General features: G+C 49.3%; 1 protein-coding gene across 1 annotated transcript in view; it reads left to right on the forward strand.

Annotated features, from left to right (window-relative positions):
• Window positions 1–512: 512 nt before the first annotated feature.
• LOC135920164 (major facilitator superfamily domain-containing protein 6) overlaps window positions 513–19,539 on the forward strand; it is a 58,455-nt gene continuing 39,428 nt past the window's right edge. Inside the window, exon 1 of the mRNA XM_065454309.1 lies at window positions 513–1,468. Within this exon, the coding sequence (XP_065310381.1) occupies window positions 1,381–1,468 (88 nt within the window). The 5' untranslated portion in view covers window positions 513–1,380. The remainder of the gene's footprint in view (window positions 1,469–19,539) is intronic.

Raw genomic sequence — 19,539 nt, forward strand, 5'->3', positions numbered from 1 at the left:
GTCTGCGTTGTAGGTAGTAGTGTTTAGTGATTTCATTGTATGTAGTGGGCGCGTCCTTATTCTTCGAGTGGTTGGGTGAAGCCGCGCGGTCTGTAAGCGCGCGCGCAGCCTCGTGTGCCGTCTCGTTAAGGTTGGGGACGTCACCGATCTTTGGTCCTAAGTGTGCCGGGAACCAGTATATTAAGTGGTTCTTAATCACTTTCTTTGAAACAATCCTGAGAGCCTGTGCGCAGACCGTGCCCTTTTGGAAAGCTCTGATAGCGGCTATGGAGTCGCTGTAGATATGGGAAAGATTGTCGTCGGTGAGCGCAACAGCGATCGCAACCTGTTCGGCCTGTTCAGGCTTCCTTGCAATTACCGTGGCTCGGACGAAGTGAAGGCGCGACGTCACTGCCACCAAGTAAAGACTCTGTGTGGCTTGAAGCGATGCTTTCGTAGTGGTCACGCCGCTGACGTGCGCACGCAATCCCAGGTGTCGCACGGCGACTTGGCAGAGACGTGTCCAGCTATATAGCCAGTATCCTCGTGCACCGCGTAGGCTGCGATTGACTAAAGGGAAATGTAGCAAATATATCGGACGATGCATGCACATAGGTTGTCGCCATGTCAGCTACCCGAACGTATGCATGTTCAGACGATGAATATCGGTTAACGTGGTTTATAATAACTGTGCCAGCGGGCGTATTTGATTGCGCCTTTCGGTGCTGCATGATCTGGCCGTCTGGGCCGCCTGGTCTCCTCAATGGCCGCGGAAACTGCAGCTATTGCTGCTGGCATTCGCAATCCGAATAATGGATCTGCACAAATATCGCCAGATTATGCGATTCGAAGTCAAACATTCAACAGCGATATACCAGCGACATCTGTAGGTGATGGGGGGGGGGGGGCAGCAATCGAGTTCCTTACCTTCGACGCTCGAACTTCCGACGTTGCCGAATTAGCGTATGTACGGCGCACGTGCCTCGGCTACATCGCAAGCGAAATGTTCCGCCGCCCTCCCCGTCTTGTGGACGCCACAGAGCGAGCGTCACCCGGGAGGTAGGAACACTGCCGCACCCGCGGTGCCCAATTCTCGGCCGAACCGCGTGTGCGACACCGGGAGGGACCGCAGTGGACGCGCCGACCGCGCGAGCGTCGTCGCCACGAGCCACTTGAAGACAATGCGCGCGGCCCGGCAAAGATAAAAAGCGGCACGGGCCGGTCACGTGGAGTCCAGTGGGGAGCCCCACACTCGGCGTAGCCGCGCTCAGTCCGTCGGTGCCGCAACGCTGGAGCTGCGAGTTGCATCGGCACGACGAGGCTTGCAGTGGCCGACGGTGCCGGAGCAAGTACGCGAGATGAGGCACAGCTGAGCTCGTGGCACCCGCGCAGGCTTCGGAAATGGCTGGGGACGACGGCGAGGCGAGGATGTGCAAGGCCAACACCGAGTTGGTGCCGCTCAAGATCGTGCTCTTCCTTTGGTACGGAGGTGAGTAGCGCGCTGAACGGCAGAGCTATATAGTGCTTGTTGCCCCGCTTGCACACAAGCCGACCGCTCGTACGCCAGGCTGTCTTTAACGCGATCCATCAGTTGCACTTGTTACCGCCCGCTGCAATAGTAATTGCTGCTCAGTTGCTCGAGATGGCTCATCATTTATGATTAGTTTTTAATCGTACGGTCTCTGTTTATTTTCCCTTATTTATTTTGAAGTCTCGCATCCATCAAGTACATAAGTTACCACCTGACGTAGTAGTAATTGGTGTGTTGTGTTCCGTTGCATGAGCTGGCTTGTGATATAACTGCTGGTTTTTATTAATTCATACGGTCAGAGTTTATTTTCTCTGAATAATTCGAAGTAAAAAAAATAAATTGTTGGGTTTTACGAACGGAGACCACCACGATATGGTTATGAGGCACCCTGTAGAAGGGGGGCTACGGATTAATTTTGACCACCCGGAATACTTAACGTGCACCAAATGCACGCTACCGGGGCGCTCATGCATTCCACCCCCGTCGAAATGCGGCCGTCGTGGCCCGCATTTGATCTCGCGCCCTCGGGCCTGGCAGCGCAACGCATGTCGAAGTCCGGTAAGTTTATAAATATCTGCGTAACCAAGGCTTCACGAAGAAGAATACTAAAATGGCTTTTCACTCCTCTTGAAAGACCTGTCCGTCTGCGAAAACACTCGACAGCGTCTTTTGTATTTCTTTATCGAGCAGTGGCTTTTTGCCGGTTTGACCTGTATGAGTATTTTCTTCTCTTCCATCCTTATCGTAAATGCATGCCTTCGGCGAGGGCTGTGTTCCCGAAGTTAGAGAGCGGAGCGAGAAGGCGACGTATCGCGCGTTTTCCGATTTGAGCTCAAACGCCGAAACCGTTGGTATTAAAAAAAAAAATACATGGAAACCTTGGCTTATGGAGGGCGATGAGTCTGTACTCGAAAACGTGCGCTAAAAACTGTGAAGTGCGAGCTAACATCTCCGGCAATAGAAATGTAAAAGAATTTGCAGTGGATGAAGTACCCACGTACGCATGGTGACTCTTTATCGAGTCTTTTCGAGGAGTGCGAAGGATCGAAGTAGCTTTTAGCACTCATTCGGAGAATCGATTCTTCTGCGTCACGGTTTTCTGTGCGCCAGACGACGCTACAGAAAAAGTGCGGCATCGATTGTGCATCCTGTGATGTGCAGCATTAAATTATTGATGATACTGACGCCCGCTGCCGTGTGTTACAGAACGTGTTACTGTGCTATCATTAAGCTTTACGTTTTCTTTTTTTTGTGCGTGAAGGCATTGCGTAACACTAGTGCGTAACGCGCAACGTAATACCCCTGTCAAGTGGGCAGGTTAAGTGCACTTACGGGATGTGCACTTCGGGACCTTGAGTGACACTTTAGGCTACGCGGTGCTAAGCGGGAAAACAGAGCGCACTCGCACTAAAAGAATGGCGACAGACTAAAATCATGTCTTCTGAAGATGTAGCTTAAGATAAAAATACCTTCTAAAAAACGATCACTTTAGTTGTATTATAAATGAAAAACCGTCGTAATCTGTGTTTACTCAACAAAAAACGAAAATATTTTTATCATAAAGGTGTTACAAGTCAAGGCCGCCCAAGACAAATGCCTGGCCCATCCAGAACAACATGTTAGCGTGCGACGAGGCGGCATGTGATCCTGTTAGAACAGAATGTCAGCGAGTTCTGATTATTTTGTTAAAAGCTGTTCGACAGCTAGAATGAACTTCTATGTCCTTTTTCTATGCGCAACATTTCGTATCGTTGAAACCGCTGGCGGCGAGGCTATATACGCACTCGACCAGCAAAGTGCGTTCCGTTACCGCACTCCGACCGGAGTGTACTCTTCTGCGAGTACAACCCGCTTGCGACATTTAGACTTGGGAAAGTTCACTTAAAACCGAGTGCACTGTCGTAAGTGCAGTTAACTTGCCCGCTTGAAAGGGGCATAAGTTTCTCTTTACCAAAGGTGGCTTTACATCGGAGGAGAATAAGCTCCATGCATAACTCAATTGTGCAAATTAGGTTGGATCTACATGCACTCTTTGGCAGACTCGGAGCTCACATTTTATAACAACTTTTTCTTGCAACTTTCGCAAGAAAGAAAGAGCAGCGGGCAAGCTGTGGCACAAGCACGATTGTTTTCAACACGAAGGGTGTCTATAAGTGCGCAACATTAACGACATGCACACAACTGACGCTTACACCATCTAGGAGCGTAGTTATGCTTGAAATAATAATTAAAAGAACCTTCGAGGAGTCTGTTCCCGTAGCTTCCAAAATTGTGCGCCTAAAGCTATAGACGCGCGCTTGACACTTTCCGCGAGTAGCAGCGTCTGAAGGCGGCCGATTCGTTTGTCCCATCCCGACGACGAGCACCTCGTGGTGACTTGCTTTATCATTTGTCTGCTTTCTCGCTGTGTTGTGATTAGCGCTCTTATTAGATAGATATTATTAGACTTATAGATTATAGACTTATTAGACTCTTATAGATAAAGAAATGCGGGCGCTTCATCCCAAGAGTATCCCCAGCACATTCGCTCCGTTCCAAATATCTTGCTCAGTCATTTGGGCTGAGTGTGCAGAACTTCATCTGCGTCGATGATCGAATGACCGTGGAGTAGGTATCGATGTAGGATATGACCCCAATGTGATCTTTAAAGGACCGAAAAATGATATTCCGCCAGTTTCGACCTCTACGTCGTGAATTATTGAAATAAGAAAGCAGACGTCAGTTACCCATTGTAACGAACACGGGAAACAAAATGTTCGGAAAAGATGAGCCCAATAATGCGCTGCTTATAGGCTTCCGCCATATAGTTCCACCCGTCTATTGCCTCGATTGCGAACAGTCGTCCGCATTTCTTCAAGGATGCGAAAGCCACGAAAAGACGAACGTGGAAAACACTGTTCAAGCGTTTGCGTTCGTCCGAGGAGCACATGGCCTGACACGCATGCGCGAGCCGACTGCCGTCCGCTGTCGCCGAGTTCGAGCACCGAGAAAGCGCGCTCGCAGCGACGCAGACGCGAGGCCGTTCAGAGGCGTGGTAGGACGACCTTGACCAAGCGCCACGATGCGCGTACGCAACCGCTCCAATGATGCATGTCCCGTTCTCTCACGTGCGATTGGGTTTTCATCGGCGGCCACTTGGAAAGACGGCCCCGTCCTTACGCTGGCACAAGGGACAAACCTCGAACGCTCTGTATTGCGTGGTTTTTCTTAACGTTTGGCTCGACGGGATGTCCTTTAAGTCACTTCTCCGAAAACACGCTTTTTCCGCCCGGTGTTCAGACGACCTCCCAATATCAGTGTCTCACGCAAAAAAAAAAGGAACTCTTGGAAGTCTCGATCAAGAGTTCATATTGGATATCTTACTAAGGACAGCTCATGGATATCACTATTGGATTTTTTTTTTTGCGCATGTTGTTACAAGCCATTTCCGTATATTGGTGAAGGCGCAAGCAAATTCATGAAGACGAAGATCGAAGAAGCGCTTGTGTGGTTGTTGTTTCGCCATCTCGACTTCTCTCTTTATATATTACGTAAATACATTTTCCCTTTTGTTTTGCCTAGTCTTATACCGGTCACATTTTTGATGGAGCTGCGGGGTACCAACTGGACACCACGGAGCTCCGCAGCGACCGACATTTAGTTCTTCCCACAGTGACAGAAGAGACGGTTCCCGCCGCAACAGTGGCAACGTCGACGATTGCCGTTGCCCGAACCCAGGCACGTTTTGTGGAACTGATGATGTCGACATTGAAGAGTGGTTGGCGATCTACGAGCGTGCAAATAAGAACAACCGATGCGAGGATACAGTCATGTTGGCCAACATCCTATTTTATCTTCAAGGGACATCAAGGGTCTGGATATTGGAAGCTGCGATACCTACAAGGAAAAGATTCGTGCTTTGTTTGGCAAATCTCTTGGTCGATAGATCGTGACGAAGGAGGAGCTGGCGTCACGTGCCCAAACATCGACGGAATTTTACCTGTATTACATACAGGATGTGTTGGCCCTTTGCTGCAAATCGGATGATGGTGTGACCGAGTCTGACAAAGTGGGGCACGCCTCAAAAGGGATAGCACATGTTGCTTTCAGTCTGCTAATCTGGAAGGACTGTGACACAGTGGATGCTATCATTGATGAGTGCAAGCGTTTTGTAAACGCCAAAAATGCAACTATTGCCCATCAGTTCACTCAACTTCCCCACATGGCAGTAACATCGTCGTGCGAAGACGTACCTGCGTCACAGCTACAGCTAACCGTGGAACACGTGACGAAGATCATACGGCGTGAACTTGAGGCTACGTCTCCTGCTTCTCCGTGCCTGTGAGTCCAGCACTGCCATGATTCCACTTGTCCAAGCCATCGTTCGTCAGGAGCTATCCAATGCTGACCTGGACTCTGTGTGCGCCATCGCTCCCTTTTTTCCCGGTTTCTATGCCTGTTTCCCAGGTTTCTATGCCCAAGGCCAGAGGCCACTTCACCGCAATCCAGCCGAGTGGACAACTGCTGAAGACCGGCCCATCTGCTTTGATTGCTGTCGGATTGGTCATGTCGCCCGCTATTGAAATAACCGGTGGTCTTGGCCACATGCACCCTATACTCCTAACCGTCGCCCTGAGACTGATCCTGGCCGCTTCCAGCCTTACCGCGAGTCCTCTAAGGCCAACGGTGACGACTTTCCAACCATGTCGTACCGTCATTCACCATCTCCGCGTGGTCACCAGTCCCGTTCGCTGTTGTCGCCCATTATCCCGCTCTCCACAATTCCGACGCTCTAAATCGCCAATTGAACGCCTGCCTCCAGAAAACTAAACGATGCAGCTCCCGGAGGTGAAGCTGCATTGACGACTCGCCCGCTAAAACCTCTGACCACATTGCCGACTAGACACAACTTAACTGACGTTCAGTTGGGCGGTAACTGTCGCTACTCTCGTTAACACGGGGGCACATTTATCAGTAATGCATTCGGAGCTTCGCCGTCAACTTAAGAAGGTCCTCACGCCACCTACCTTACTGCTCATCACAGTCGCCGACAGCAAACGCTTCCGCGGTCCTTGGTATGTGCTTCTCACGATTAAGTATTGCCGGCTGCTGTATGACTGCATTACTTGCTGTGATCGAGCACTGCTCCCATCAACTCATCCTAGGCATGGATGTTCTATCTGCCCACTCCGCCCTTATTGATCATGCAGCCGGACTGCTTCATCTTGACCTACCTCGCTGCTATGACGCTCCGATCACCCAACCACGTTTGTGTTCCGTGGATTACATTCGTTTGGCACCTCAATCCGTTACGTATGTGGACTCTCCCTTCTAGTCCCGATTGCGATTACGTCCTGACTCCCATTGTTGACGTTCTATTGGCCAGAAATGTCGCCGTTTCCCATATCATTGTCATCATTTCTAATAACTGCGCGTCTCTTCCCATTTCGAACTTCAGCTGGTGCACGCAACTTATCCCAAATGGCATGACTCTGGCTATTGTCTCTTCTATCGATGAGTATGCCGTTTCTGCATCAGTTGCCGGCGATCCTTCGCTCCCAGCTGCATTCCTCACCTCAAGCCGTAGAGCCGATCGTGATATTACCAAGATGATCGTGTCTGACCTCCTTCCAGCACAGGTTGTCGATATCAGGCACATGTTGATGTCTTATCGCGACATCTTTGACTCTGATGACTGTTCTTTGGGCCAGACATCTGTTGTCACTCACCATATCCATACTGGAGACGCCAGCCCCATCAGACAACGTCTTTATCGTGTGTCCCATGCTGAACGGCAAGTAATTCAGCGCGAGGTCGAAACAATGCTCGCCAAAGACGCCATTGAACTTTCCCGCAGTCCCTGGGAGTCACCGGTCATGCTAGCAAAGAATGGCGGCAGCTGGCGCTTCTGCATAGACTACGGTCACTTGAACAAATTCAAGCGAAAGGACGTATACCCTCTGCCTAGAATCGATGACGCTCTCGACTGCCTCCATGGGTTCTTCTCCTCCAATGACCTACGGTCAGGATGCTGGCAGATTTCTGCAGATGACCTTGACCGCGAAAAGACCGCTTTCGTTACACCGGATGGACTTTTTCAATTCAACGTGATGTCATTTGGCTTGTGTAATGCCCCAGCAACGTTAGAAAAAATGATGGACTCTCACCTCCTCGGCTACAAATGTTCCACATGCCTTTGCCATCTAGATGACGCCACCATATTTTCTCCGACATTTGAGCGCCACCTTACATGCCTCAGCAGTTCTTGATGTTTTCCGGTGATCAGGCCTACAACTAAACTAATCAAAATGGCGTCGTTTTGGCCGTCGTGAAATTACTGTGCTAGGTCACCATGTCCGTGCTCGTGACGTACAGCCTGATTCCCACTAAATTCCTGTCGCGAAACATTTTCCAGTACCACGTTCAGCCAAAGACGCCCGGAGCTTCGTCGGCCTAGCTGTGTTCTTATTTTCGGCACTTTATCAAGAATTTCGCCGACATTGTCCGTCCCTTAACGCAAGAAGAAGGACATCACTTTCGTTGGGTCCTGAACAAGCTGATGCCTTTCGCACTATCACTAGATTACTTATTGCCCCACCCATCTTGGCCTATTTCGACCCGTCCGCGGCCACTGAAGTTCGCATCAACGCCAGCGGACACAGCATCGGCGCTCTCTTTGCCCAGAGGTAACAAGGACAAGTCCACGTCATCACCTATGACAGTCGACTCTTCTGCCTTTCAGAGCGCAAGTTTTCAATAACTGAAAGGGAATTCTTCGCTTTCGTTTAGGTGGTCGCAAAATTTCGACCAAAGCTATTTCGCCGCGCGTTTTCGATCATTACAGGCCATCATGCACTCTGCTGGTTGCCCTCCCTTAAAGACCCTACTGGACGACTTGGTCGCCGGGTATTGAAGCTTCAGGAGTATACGTTTCATGTCAATTGCAAGTCCGGCCGAATGCACCAGGATGCCAACTGCCTCTCCCGTCATCCCGTGGATCCTCCCGACTCCGATGCCCATGAGGCCGACGCGTGTGTCCTTTTCATCTGTTACTTTAGTATCCGCAGGGGCGTCTGCGTCAGCAGGCGTTTGGTTGTGTTGCGAAACCACGTACCGAGCACACGAGGGTTGGACCCTCCCGCGTCTAACGGTGCGCGGCTTAGCCGTGTCTGGGGAAAAGGAATCCTGGGGGTTGAGCCGATGCCGAGTGTTTGGACCTTTACGGCCCCTCGGCGGAGGCAACACGTTTATTTGGCCTCGGCTTCACGTAGACGGCACCCCCGGACTGACCTACCTGGGGGAAATAGGTAGTTGCCTTTTCCTGTCCCAACTCTCCAATCTGCGTCTTTCTCTCTCCCTTTCAATCTTTCCTGTCTTCTCCTCTCTTCTATTTACTTCCGACTTTCCTGGCAGCGAGGGTTAACCTTGTGTGGGTGGCCAACCTTGGGTACTCCAGATTGGGTTTTATAGTAGCACCGTACAACAGGCGAGGGCCCGGTGGTGGGGGTTGGCGCTGCTGGCGAACTCATGATCCTTATATTATGGCTTCCAGTAAACCGCTTTCCCTTGATCGCCCTCTAAAAAGCGGGTGCACCGATGCAACCTTCCAATTCTTTTTGAAAAACAATGAGGAACACTTCCCTAAGTACCATGTAACCCACAGTGAAGGCAACACGAGCGTGCGTAAATACTCCCCCTTGTCGGTGACGAAATGCCTCGCAATCACGATAGGACCTGGATACAAAGCCACAAAGATGTCCAATGGAGACCTGCTCCTTGAATTCAAGGACAAAACTCAATATGAGAAAATGAATGACTTGAAACGCATTGGCGATGTAGCACTGTGTCGGCACATCGAACCATGAACACGAGCCGTGGAGTAATCTCGGAAGACGACTTCTTGGACCTTAGTGACGAAGAGCTGCTTGAAGGTTTTCAGGTTCAAAATGTGATCAAGGTAGAAAGAATCCTAATCTGCAGGAACAATGAACAACTTCCAACAAAGCACACTATACTAACCTTTGGTACTAGTGTGCTCCCTAGCACACTGGATGCAGGCTACATCAAAGTACGTGTGAGCCTGTACATCCCAAATCCTCGACGGTGCTTTAAGTGCTAGAGGTATGGACATGGATCTCAGACATGTCGAGGAAGGCAGACTTGCGCGAAATGCAGCTCGAAAGATCATCTATCAGACACTTGCGACTCATCTTCACATTGTGTGAACTTTGATGGAAGCCATCCAGCCTACTCCAGAGCGTGCGCTAAATGGAAGAAAGTAAAAGAAATCATTGCACTAAAGATCAAAGAAAATATAACATTTGACGAAGCAAGGAAACGTCTTGCGTACTTAGATCGCAGAAGCCTTTCCGAGGTGGCGCGATGGGGGGCAGCGTCAAAAATGTCTCCGGAGTCTACCGCGGTCACTAATAGTGGTCCGGTAATCACTCCGCCTTCCCCCCTGGTGGCAGCTGCAAGTGCTGCTCCATGATCATCGAAGGTGGGGCTGCAGACTTCGCTTCCGCAAGTCCTAAATCTAAACCGAACTCCGCGGCCTGGGACGCAAGTTTCAGCGCCTAGTTCTCGATCCTCCAGCGCCTCAGCGAAGGCTATGGAGGCCGATCAAAGAACCCTGGCGTCATCGACGTCGAAAGATCAGCGCTCTCAGGAACGCGCTAGGAGGGATAAAATTACTGTAAGCGATCAGAGAAAGGAACCGGTAACCTAAACGGTTACCGTGCTTGTATACATATCTATCTATCTTTACCACGTGCTGTTGAACACAGACAACAAAAATCTTCCTGAATATAGCTACACAAATAATTCAAAGGAATGCCAGGGGCCTATTTCACAATCTAGATGATGTCAAAGATCTGCTAAAGGAATATCAGCCGCGACTGTTCTGTGTTCAAGAAACACATTTAAAGTCGACACACAAGAACTTCTTAAGGCAGTACATAGTTTTCCGTAAAGATCGAAATAATGGTAATTCTTCTTCAGGCGGTGTGGCAATCATAGCCCAAAAGTCAATAGCATGCCAGCATGTATCGCTCCTGAGTTCACTTGAAGCAGTGGCTGTTAGGGCTATATTGTTCAATCAACTTATAAAGGCCGCGTGCGCGCGCTGCCAAAAGCAGCATGTGGTCTTGCCAATAGCTATTTGCTCCATATATGTCGCCTGATGAACGGTTTGACACAGCATCATTTCCAAAGCAGATTGACCAGCTTCCTGAACGCTATATTGTAATCGGAGATTTTAATGCTCACAGCACATTCTGAGGTGACTCAAGATGTGATGCGAGAGGACGGGCAATAAAATAGTTCCTTCTTTCATCTGGAGTCTGTCTATTTTACAAGACAGAGCCAACTTCTTGCAGTTCTACACACAACACGTATTCATGTATATAGCCATAAGGCCTGCATCACTTCTTCCATACCTGGGATGGAGAGTGATTAGTAATCTATATGGGAGCGATGAGAGTGTCTAAAAATACTGAAAGATATCTATAGCGGTTCCACAGCCACCATAGTCCTCCATAAAGAAAGCAACAAAATCCCAATAAAGAAAGGCGTCAGGCAGGGAGATACGATCTCTCCAATGCTATTCACAGCGTGTTTACAGGAGGTATTCAGAGACCTGGATTGAGAAGAATTGGGGATAAGAGTTGATGGAAAATACCTTAGCAACTTGCGATTCACTGATGATATTGCCTTGCTTAGTAACTCAGGGGACCAATTACAATGCATGCTCACTGACCTGGAGAGTCAAAGCAGAAGGGTGGGTCTAAAAATTAATCTGCAGAAAGCAAAAGTAATGTTTACCATTCTCGGAAGAGGACAGCAGTTTACTATAGGTAGCGAGGCACTGGAAGTGGTAAGGGAATACATCTACTTAGGGCAGGTAGTGACCACGGATCCGGATCATGAGACGGAAATAACCAGAAGAATAAGAATAGGCTGGGGTGCGTTTGGCAGGCATTCTCAAATGATGAACAGTAGGTTGCCATTATCCCTCAAGAAAAAGTGTATAACAGCTGTGTCTTACCAGTACTCACGTACGGGGCAGAAACCTGGAGGCTTACGGAAAGTGTTGTACTTAAATTGATGACGACGCAACGAGCTATATGGAAAGAAGAATGATGGGTGTAACGTTATTAAAGGATAAGAAAAAAGCAGATTGGGTGACGGAACAAACGCGAATTAATGACATCTTAGTTGAAATCAAGAAAAAGAAATGGGCATGGGCAGGACATGTAATGAGGAGGGAAGATAACTGATGGTCATTAAGGGTTACGGACTGGATTCCAAGGGAAGGGAAGCGTAGCAGGGGGCGGCAGAAAGTTAGGTGGTCGGATGAGATTAAGACGTTTGCAGGGACAGCATGGCCACAATTAGCACGTGACCGGAGTAGTTGGAGAAGTATGGGAGAGGTTTTTGCCCTGCAGTGGGCGTAACCAGGCTGCTGCTGAAGATGATGATGATGATGATGATGATGATGATGATGATTACACTGTAGTTACTGCTGTACTCAAAGTCTTCACAGTGGTTCCGCGATGGCCTTGTGTGAACTGGCAAGTAAGTTTTACGCAGATCGTGAGCTAAAACATCTCCAAATTGTTTCCTCAGCACGCGGTGGTAACACATTCAAGCATGACTTCGCACAAGCCAGAGAGGAGGAAATGCTTGCCGCACTCTCTTTCCTGCCCTCCGCCGTTAAAGAAAAAGTTTCCCGTGTGTGGAGAAGAGTGAAGCAGTTCTACGCGTGAGGGCCACCAAGGCCAGACCCAAGACTGCGGAAGCGTCTCGCAACACCCGGTGACGATTCCTTCATTCCTTCGCTATGCCAACCAGAGCCTTTTCAGGTGCTTCGCTATAACCGATAATAGCGATAATAGCATGTTATACGCGAGGCATGTTCCTGTCGTCCTGCGCCAGCTGCACCGATGCGAGCTGCGCGTGGCACGCGTTGCTAGCCGTTTCGTCACCGACGCCACCCTGTCGACGCTTCGGGCCTTTCACGCATGCCACGCTGCCAACTTCTTTCCGTGGAAACCACATTACCCGCCTTGCTCGCTTAGTGGCCATGGCGCCACGCTGCTAAACCCGAGTGCGCGGGTTCAAATCCCGGCTTCGGCGCCGTCGCGTTTCGGTGGGGGTGGAATGCGAAAATTCCCCGTGCATCGCGTGGACGTTAGAGAATCCCAGGTAGTGAAAATAATCAGGAGCCGCCCACTGCCGCGTTCCTCGCAATCACATCGTCGTTTCGGCACGTAAAACCCACAATTTATTACTATAGGATTACAAATTACATTATCTTAGTTCCTTGATTGACATCGTCGTCAGCTGAGTTCACCGCCGCAGCCGCGCAAACTCCGAGATGAATTCTATGCGGAGCCGGCGAAACACGTCGTCAGCAAGAAATTATGGCTTACTGGGCAAAATAAACCAACGCGTGCGTATCCGAGGTATGCTAGGTAGCATTTAGTAAAGCAATGAAGCAAGGAAGCATGGTTATGGCTATAACCATAACCATGAATGCTAGGTAGCTTTTGTTTCATAATCACTCATAATTACATTTTGAAAACAAATCCATGGCTTTGAGGCAGGTTGCGCTGCCGCAGAACCGTTACGCTGAAGTCGCCGCATACACACCGGCCGCAAACGAGTCATCATTATCATCATCATTGTCGTCGTCATATATTTTAAGTCCACGGCAGGACGGAAGCCTCTCCCTCCGATTTCGGATTACCCATGTGCTGAGCGAACCAATTTCAACTTGCGCCTCCGAATTTCTTAATTTCGCCGCCCAACCCAGTCCTTTGCCGTCCTCGACTGCGTTTCCCTTTTCTTGGCACCCGTTCTGTAACCATAATGGTCCACCGGTTATCTAACCTACGCATTACATGACCTGCCCAGCGCCCTTTCTTTCTCTTAATGTCAATTAGAATATCGGCTATGTCCGTTTGCTCTCTGATCCACACCGCTCTCTTCCTGTCTCTTAACGTCACGCCTATCATTCTTACTTCCATCGCTCTTTGTCCGGTGCTTAACTCGTTCTCGAGCTTCTTCGTCAGTCTCCAAGTTTCTGCCCCATATGTTAGCACCAGTAGAATGCACTTATTGTACATATTTCTTTTGAGTAATAATGGTAAGTTTCCAGTAAGGATCTGAGTACTTCTGCCGTATTCGCTCCAACCTAACCTTATTGAATTTCCTTCCCATGATCAGAGTCCCCTGTGAGTAATTGACCTAGGTAAAGATACTCCTTCCCAGACTCTAGAGGCTGACTGGCAATCCTGAACTCTTGTTCCCTTGCCCAGCTATTGATCATTATTTTTATTTTCTGCATGTTAATCTTCAACCCCACTATTACACTATCTCTGTTAAGGTCCTCAACCATTTGTTGTAACTCGTCCTCAGTGTTGCTGAACAAGACAATGTCATCTGCAAAGTGAAGGTTGCGAAGATATTCACCGTTGATACTCCTAAGCCATCCCAATTTAATAGCTTGAATACTTCTTCCAAGCACGCAGATAATAGAATTGGAGAGATTATGTCTCCTTGTCTGACCCCTTTCTTTATAGGTATATCTTGCTACTTTTCTTGTGGGGAATTAGGGTAGTTGTAGAATCTTTGAAGATATTTTCCCAAATATTTACGTCAGCCTCCTGTACTCCTTGTTTACTTATTGCCTCTGTGAATGCTGGTATCGGAGTATCGCAAACGCAAATGAATATAAAACAAGGCGTTTCGGCCCCCGTATAAGGGAGCCTTGTTGAACCGCTTCCTTATGCTTGAGCCACCTGCTCACGCCTCAACTCCGATTTCCATTCCTGGCATCATGCCGTATATGGCAGTCGAAACGCCTTCCCTTTATTCCTTTATTTCAGTGGTCGCTGTTTGCTTCTCAAATGACTATGATTAATCCCGACAAGAGGAGTTTATGTCAAGCACTTCACTTCTTTAACAAAATTGCTGGCAGGCGGATCGTCGTTGACAAACTGATTCGAATAAAATTTGATTTAGAAGCGAAGGAACTGTAAGTTATAAAGGAGCGGCCAATGTGCAGTGAAAGGAAATCGCAAACTCATGCAAATCAAAGGTTTCCCAAGTCGAATCACACAGCATGATTTGATAGAAACGAGGCCACGAGGGCGCATCAACTTTTCGGTTACGTGGAAGACACTTATACTGACTGGAGTGTGCAGAACGTGCACCGTACCATACGTTGCTTTGCTTTTTCTGTATTCTGACGGGTTATTATTGCGCTTTCAGCCATATTAATTATTATACACATTCCTTTCAGCTGATAGTGCTACTTGGTTGTGGTTACTGCCTACATATCAGGAAGACAAGTGTTTGTCTTGACAAAGTGATGCGATCACCTGTCATCACTCTGCCGTTTCAGTGGGAGTTGCATGTTCTTACGCGTAGACTGACACGAAGTGCCGACAGTCGGTTCAGACCGTAGACCGAGGGAAATGTTGGCAGCGAGCCACTCCTTGGGTTCTCAGGGCGTCCCGTGGCTCGATTCCGCTTATGCCATTGAGCCACGGCACAATGGTTTGGCCCGCCGTGCGATACCACCGTGGTACATTTACCACTGTGCGGGAAACTGCTGCAGAAGCCTGGAGCTGAATTTACGCTAAGCGTAAATTTGTCGCCATCATCGCTTAAATGCACTGCAGAACGTATGCCTATCAAAGTGTTCAATCACTGTCCCGCTTCAATCCTGCGAACTACTTTGCCACCCAGCCCGTGACTTGTGGCGTTCCAAGCGCAGCACGTGGCTTCGATTATGTGGGCGGCATCCGAAAGCCCCCGATTTGAGAAGGAGGAGCCACTGTGATCGTCTCTCCGAGCCCGCTTAAATCCTCCCGCACACCTCCGTCACGGCACTTCTTGCAATTCACCGGCTACTTTTCATCGCCAGTTGCCCGTTCACACGTCTCGCTTGTAGCCGAAAAAAAAAGAAAGAAACGTAAGCACACACGGTACTCATACTCTACATGTTTTGTGTGCACTGCGGACTGTCCACTTTCATGTTTTGACCATACGAAACAACATACAGTACAACGCTGTCGCTGACGATTGAAAAATCGCGTATCTGCACAGCTTGCCACGCGGGAGCTGAGTTTCGGATAATTCCGAACCTGCGAGTTAGACTGCGGTGCCGGGACTTCCGGAACCTCTCACCGAACGAGTGCCAGAGGAAGGGAGCCCATCTGCGCGACTCGTACGGCACGCCGTGGCGGCGCTCTTATCGCAGCGCCCGGTTCCCCTGTTCTTGGGAAATTGTCTCGCTGCCTCTTTTATCGGGCGGCATTCGCCGCTGGAGCAGTTGCTGTCTCTCTGCCGGGGAAAGTCCGTCTAGATAGCGTGCGCACATGCGGACCACAGGGGCAGTCCCGTGCGCGTCAGCTGTAGGCGGCCAAGCGCAACGCTTCGACGGTTCTAGCGAGAAGCACGGAATGGTTTCGCTCGGGGTTCGGCGACCGCGCCTCGGCATCCGAACCGAGAGTCTGGGCGTCGAACGGGACGTATTCGTGATATTCCGCATGCTCCTACATATACACTTACTGATCCCTGATTAGTGGGTGGCGGGTGGTTTTTATTTTATTTTTTTCGGGGAGGTGCACTTCATCATTCGGCAGGGAACCTCCCACCATGGCAGGAACACCTTTCGGTGATTTCACGAAGCACTGTCGCGTTTCCTCAGCGTTTGCCAAGATGGCCATGCAGTGTGCTTCTGCGAACAGGACACGCGACAGTCGACAGCTTCCTTCGTCCGTTCTCCTAGTGGTCGGATTTCTATCGGTGCTACCACACGAAGGCGCCGATACAAAGGGCTCTCGCCCGGTCAGCTGCGTGGCGCGACGTCCCGAACTCGCAGTCGACGCGGGCGAGAGCTTCGAGGCCTCCGGTGGAGCAACCGGGAGCGACTAAAGCCCCTTAAACTTCATAAAGTAGCGACACTCTCCTCCTCCGCCTTCACTCCTCCTCATTTCTCCTCTCTTTCACGCTCCCACCTCGACCATGGCGCCGCCTACAATGCTCGAGCGTAGCAACGGCACCAACATGCGCTCCTCGCCACGCCGTAGACGCTCCTCGAGCAAAAATGGCGCTGATGCACAGCGCGAGGGCCCACGTGATGCTATTAGGCCAATAGCGACGCCGCGTCGGCCTCGGCCAGAGCGCGCGAGGAGGAGGCGGCATTCTTCAAAGCGTGGCACTACTTTACGAAGTTTAAGGGGCTTTAGGAGCGACAGCCTTCCTCCTCTCCCGCGCAGGGGTAGAGGAGGAGGGAAGTCGCCGGAGGCACATACGAGGAATCGGCATGCATGCATGTGCCCCGTGCACTAGCACTAAACATGAGCTGGTCGACACGCGATGGAACAGCGAACTGTACGTCAACATGCGTTAAAGCGCGTCATTCCTTTATTAAGCTTGCTGGAAGCATTCGGCTATTCGCTTTCACCAACGACAATCACGCATGGTATTTTTTTTTATCGCACTGCCCCTCGTAGTTTCATCACGTGCGGGCCAAGTCGCCTCATCACTGGCGGCAAAACATCGCGGGCACGGTGATCACCGGTATGCAATTAGGGCCATTCGATTTCGGGTATATATATATATATATATATATATATATATATATATATATATATATATATATATATATATACGGTCATATCATAAGATGCCAACGAACACTGACACCAAGGACAACAAAGGGGAAATTACTTGTGCTTAATAAATTAAATAAAGAAACGATAAATTAATGGAAATGAAAGTAGATGAAAAAGCAACTATAGCTCATTTGGTAGAGCATCGCACACGAAATGCGAAGGTTGTGGGTTCGGTTCGCACCTGCGGCAAGTGTTGTTTTATCCACTTTAATTTCGATTAATTTATCGTTTCTTTATTTCACTTATTAAGCACAAGTATTTTCCCCTATGTTGTCCTTGGTGTCAGTGTTTGTTAGCTTCTCATGATATGACTAATAAAAATCGGGCCCTTCGGTTACCCCCTTTCTTCCCGTATATATATAATACAGATTTTGATGCAGCTGCATCAAAATGGCGTAGTTACTGGTTCAGATGTGAGGGCGCGCTTCAGATGGGCGAACGCAGATTCACATTCGGGAGACCACACAAAGGGAACAATATATATATATATATATATATATATATATATATATATATATTATGTTACGTCCAAGCGCGTCAAAGGGACGCGGGGATCAAGAAGAGGGAAGAAGAGAAGAACGAAGACTGAGCAGCGGCCATTCCTGTTGTTCGTAGCCTGCCGTTCCTGCTCTCGCACGCCTAAATAAACCCCTTTTCCCCGTGCTTGTAACAAATTGGTGGAGGTGCGGGGTAGACATCCTTCTTAGTCACGGCGTTTAATCTTCGATAATCTACGCAAAATCTCCAGTTACCGTCTTTCTTTCTGACAAGTATGACCGGAGCTGCCCAAGGACTCGAGGACTCTTGTATTATTCCATTTTTCATCATGTCACTCACTTGTTCCCCGATTATCTTCCGCTCGTTAGGCGACACGCGATAAGGCTTTTGCCTGATCGGGCGCGCAGATCCCGTATCTATAGTGTGGCGTGTTCGTGACTCGGGAAACGAGAACGCTTTGTCCGGCTGCGCAAAGTCAAACACTGACAGATGCTTAGAAAGCGTATCCACCAAGGTATGGCGCTCCCTTGTGCTGAGTGACTTGTTGATCATAGACAGAAGCTTTTTGTCTGAGACTTGGCGAAGGTCAGCAGGTTCACATGGCGGATCTGTTAGTACGGCTACGGACGAGGACGAGTATTCTGTAAAGTAGGCGAGTTTCAAGCCATCTGGAAGCAGGACGGGTTCTGTCGAGCAGTTGGCCGTCCACAAGCCAGCACGCCCCTTGCCGATGGATACCACACAATGAGGGACAAAAATGTTCTTCTTCATACAATTTAGATGCATTGGCTCTACGGAGGCATCGGAACTGTCTGGAACTTCACCGCGACACACAACCGGCACGCACACAGAGGTGGACGCAGGCACAACAGTATCTGCAGATACACAAAGTTCACCTTGACTGCAAGTCTCCTCTAAGAGCCCGGACGAAACATGGCCATCGACGCAAACTTCCCCCGTGCGACAATCGACGGTCGCGCCACACTGTCGCATATATATATATATATATATATATATATATATATATATATATATATATATATATATATATATATATATATATATATATATATATATATATATAATCTCACATCTGAACAGTACTACGCCATTTTGATGCAGCTGCTCCTACCCTCCTGCATACGGATGCTAGTGGTCACGGCATTGGTGGCATTCTCCTACAGCGAGACGACACTTTAGGTGATAGGGTCGTCGCATACGCAAGTCGCGTTCTGACAAACGCCGAAAAGAATTACACCATCACGGAGCAGGAATGCCTAGCTATCATTTGGTCTGTGCAGAAGTTTCGACCTTATCTTCACGGCCGCCATTTTACGATCGTTACAGACCATCATGCATTATGCTGGCTTTCAACGCTGAAGAACTTGTCTGGACGACTTGGTCGGTGGATTCTTCGTCTGCAAGAATACGACTTTACTATTACCTACAAGTGCGGAAAAAAACACCAAGATGCAAACGCGCTTTCTCGCTGTCCGCTTCCTAGACACCATGCAATGGCCATCCAACTACCACCCGTGACAAGCTTTCGCACGATCCCTCCTCACATGCTTTCTTGTTGGCCACTGTCGTCGAGGTGCCTCCACACGACAACAAATTCTTCCAATCTCATCAACTTGCCGACTCTTACTGTCGGCGCATCATAGACCCCCTTCATGGAGCTTCGCGCCCGCCTAACGCCTGCTCTCGTCGACAGCTGACGCAATTTAAGATTGACAACCGCGTCTTGTACCGCCATGTCTATCACCCTGACGGTCAACGCTGGGTTCCCGTCCTGGCACGCTCTATACGTGCTCATGTCCTACAGGCTTCTCACGACGACATGACTGCCGGTCACCTTCGTTT

The sequence above is a fragment of the Dermacentor albipictus genome, chromosome 3 (assembly GCF_038994185.2).
Source record: "Dermacentor albipictus isolate Rhodes 1998 colony chromosome 3, USDA_Dalb.pri_finalv2, whole genome shotgun sequence".
NCBI classification, from domain to species: Eukaryota; Metazoa; Arthropoda; class Arachnida; order Ixodida; family Ixodidae; genus Dermacentor; species Dermacentor albipictus.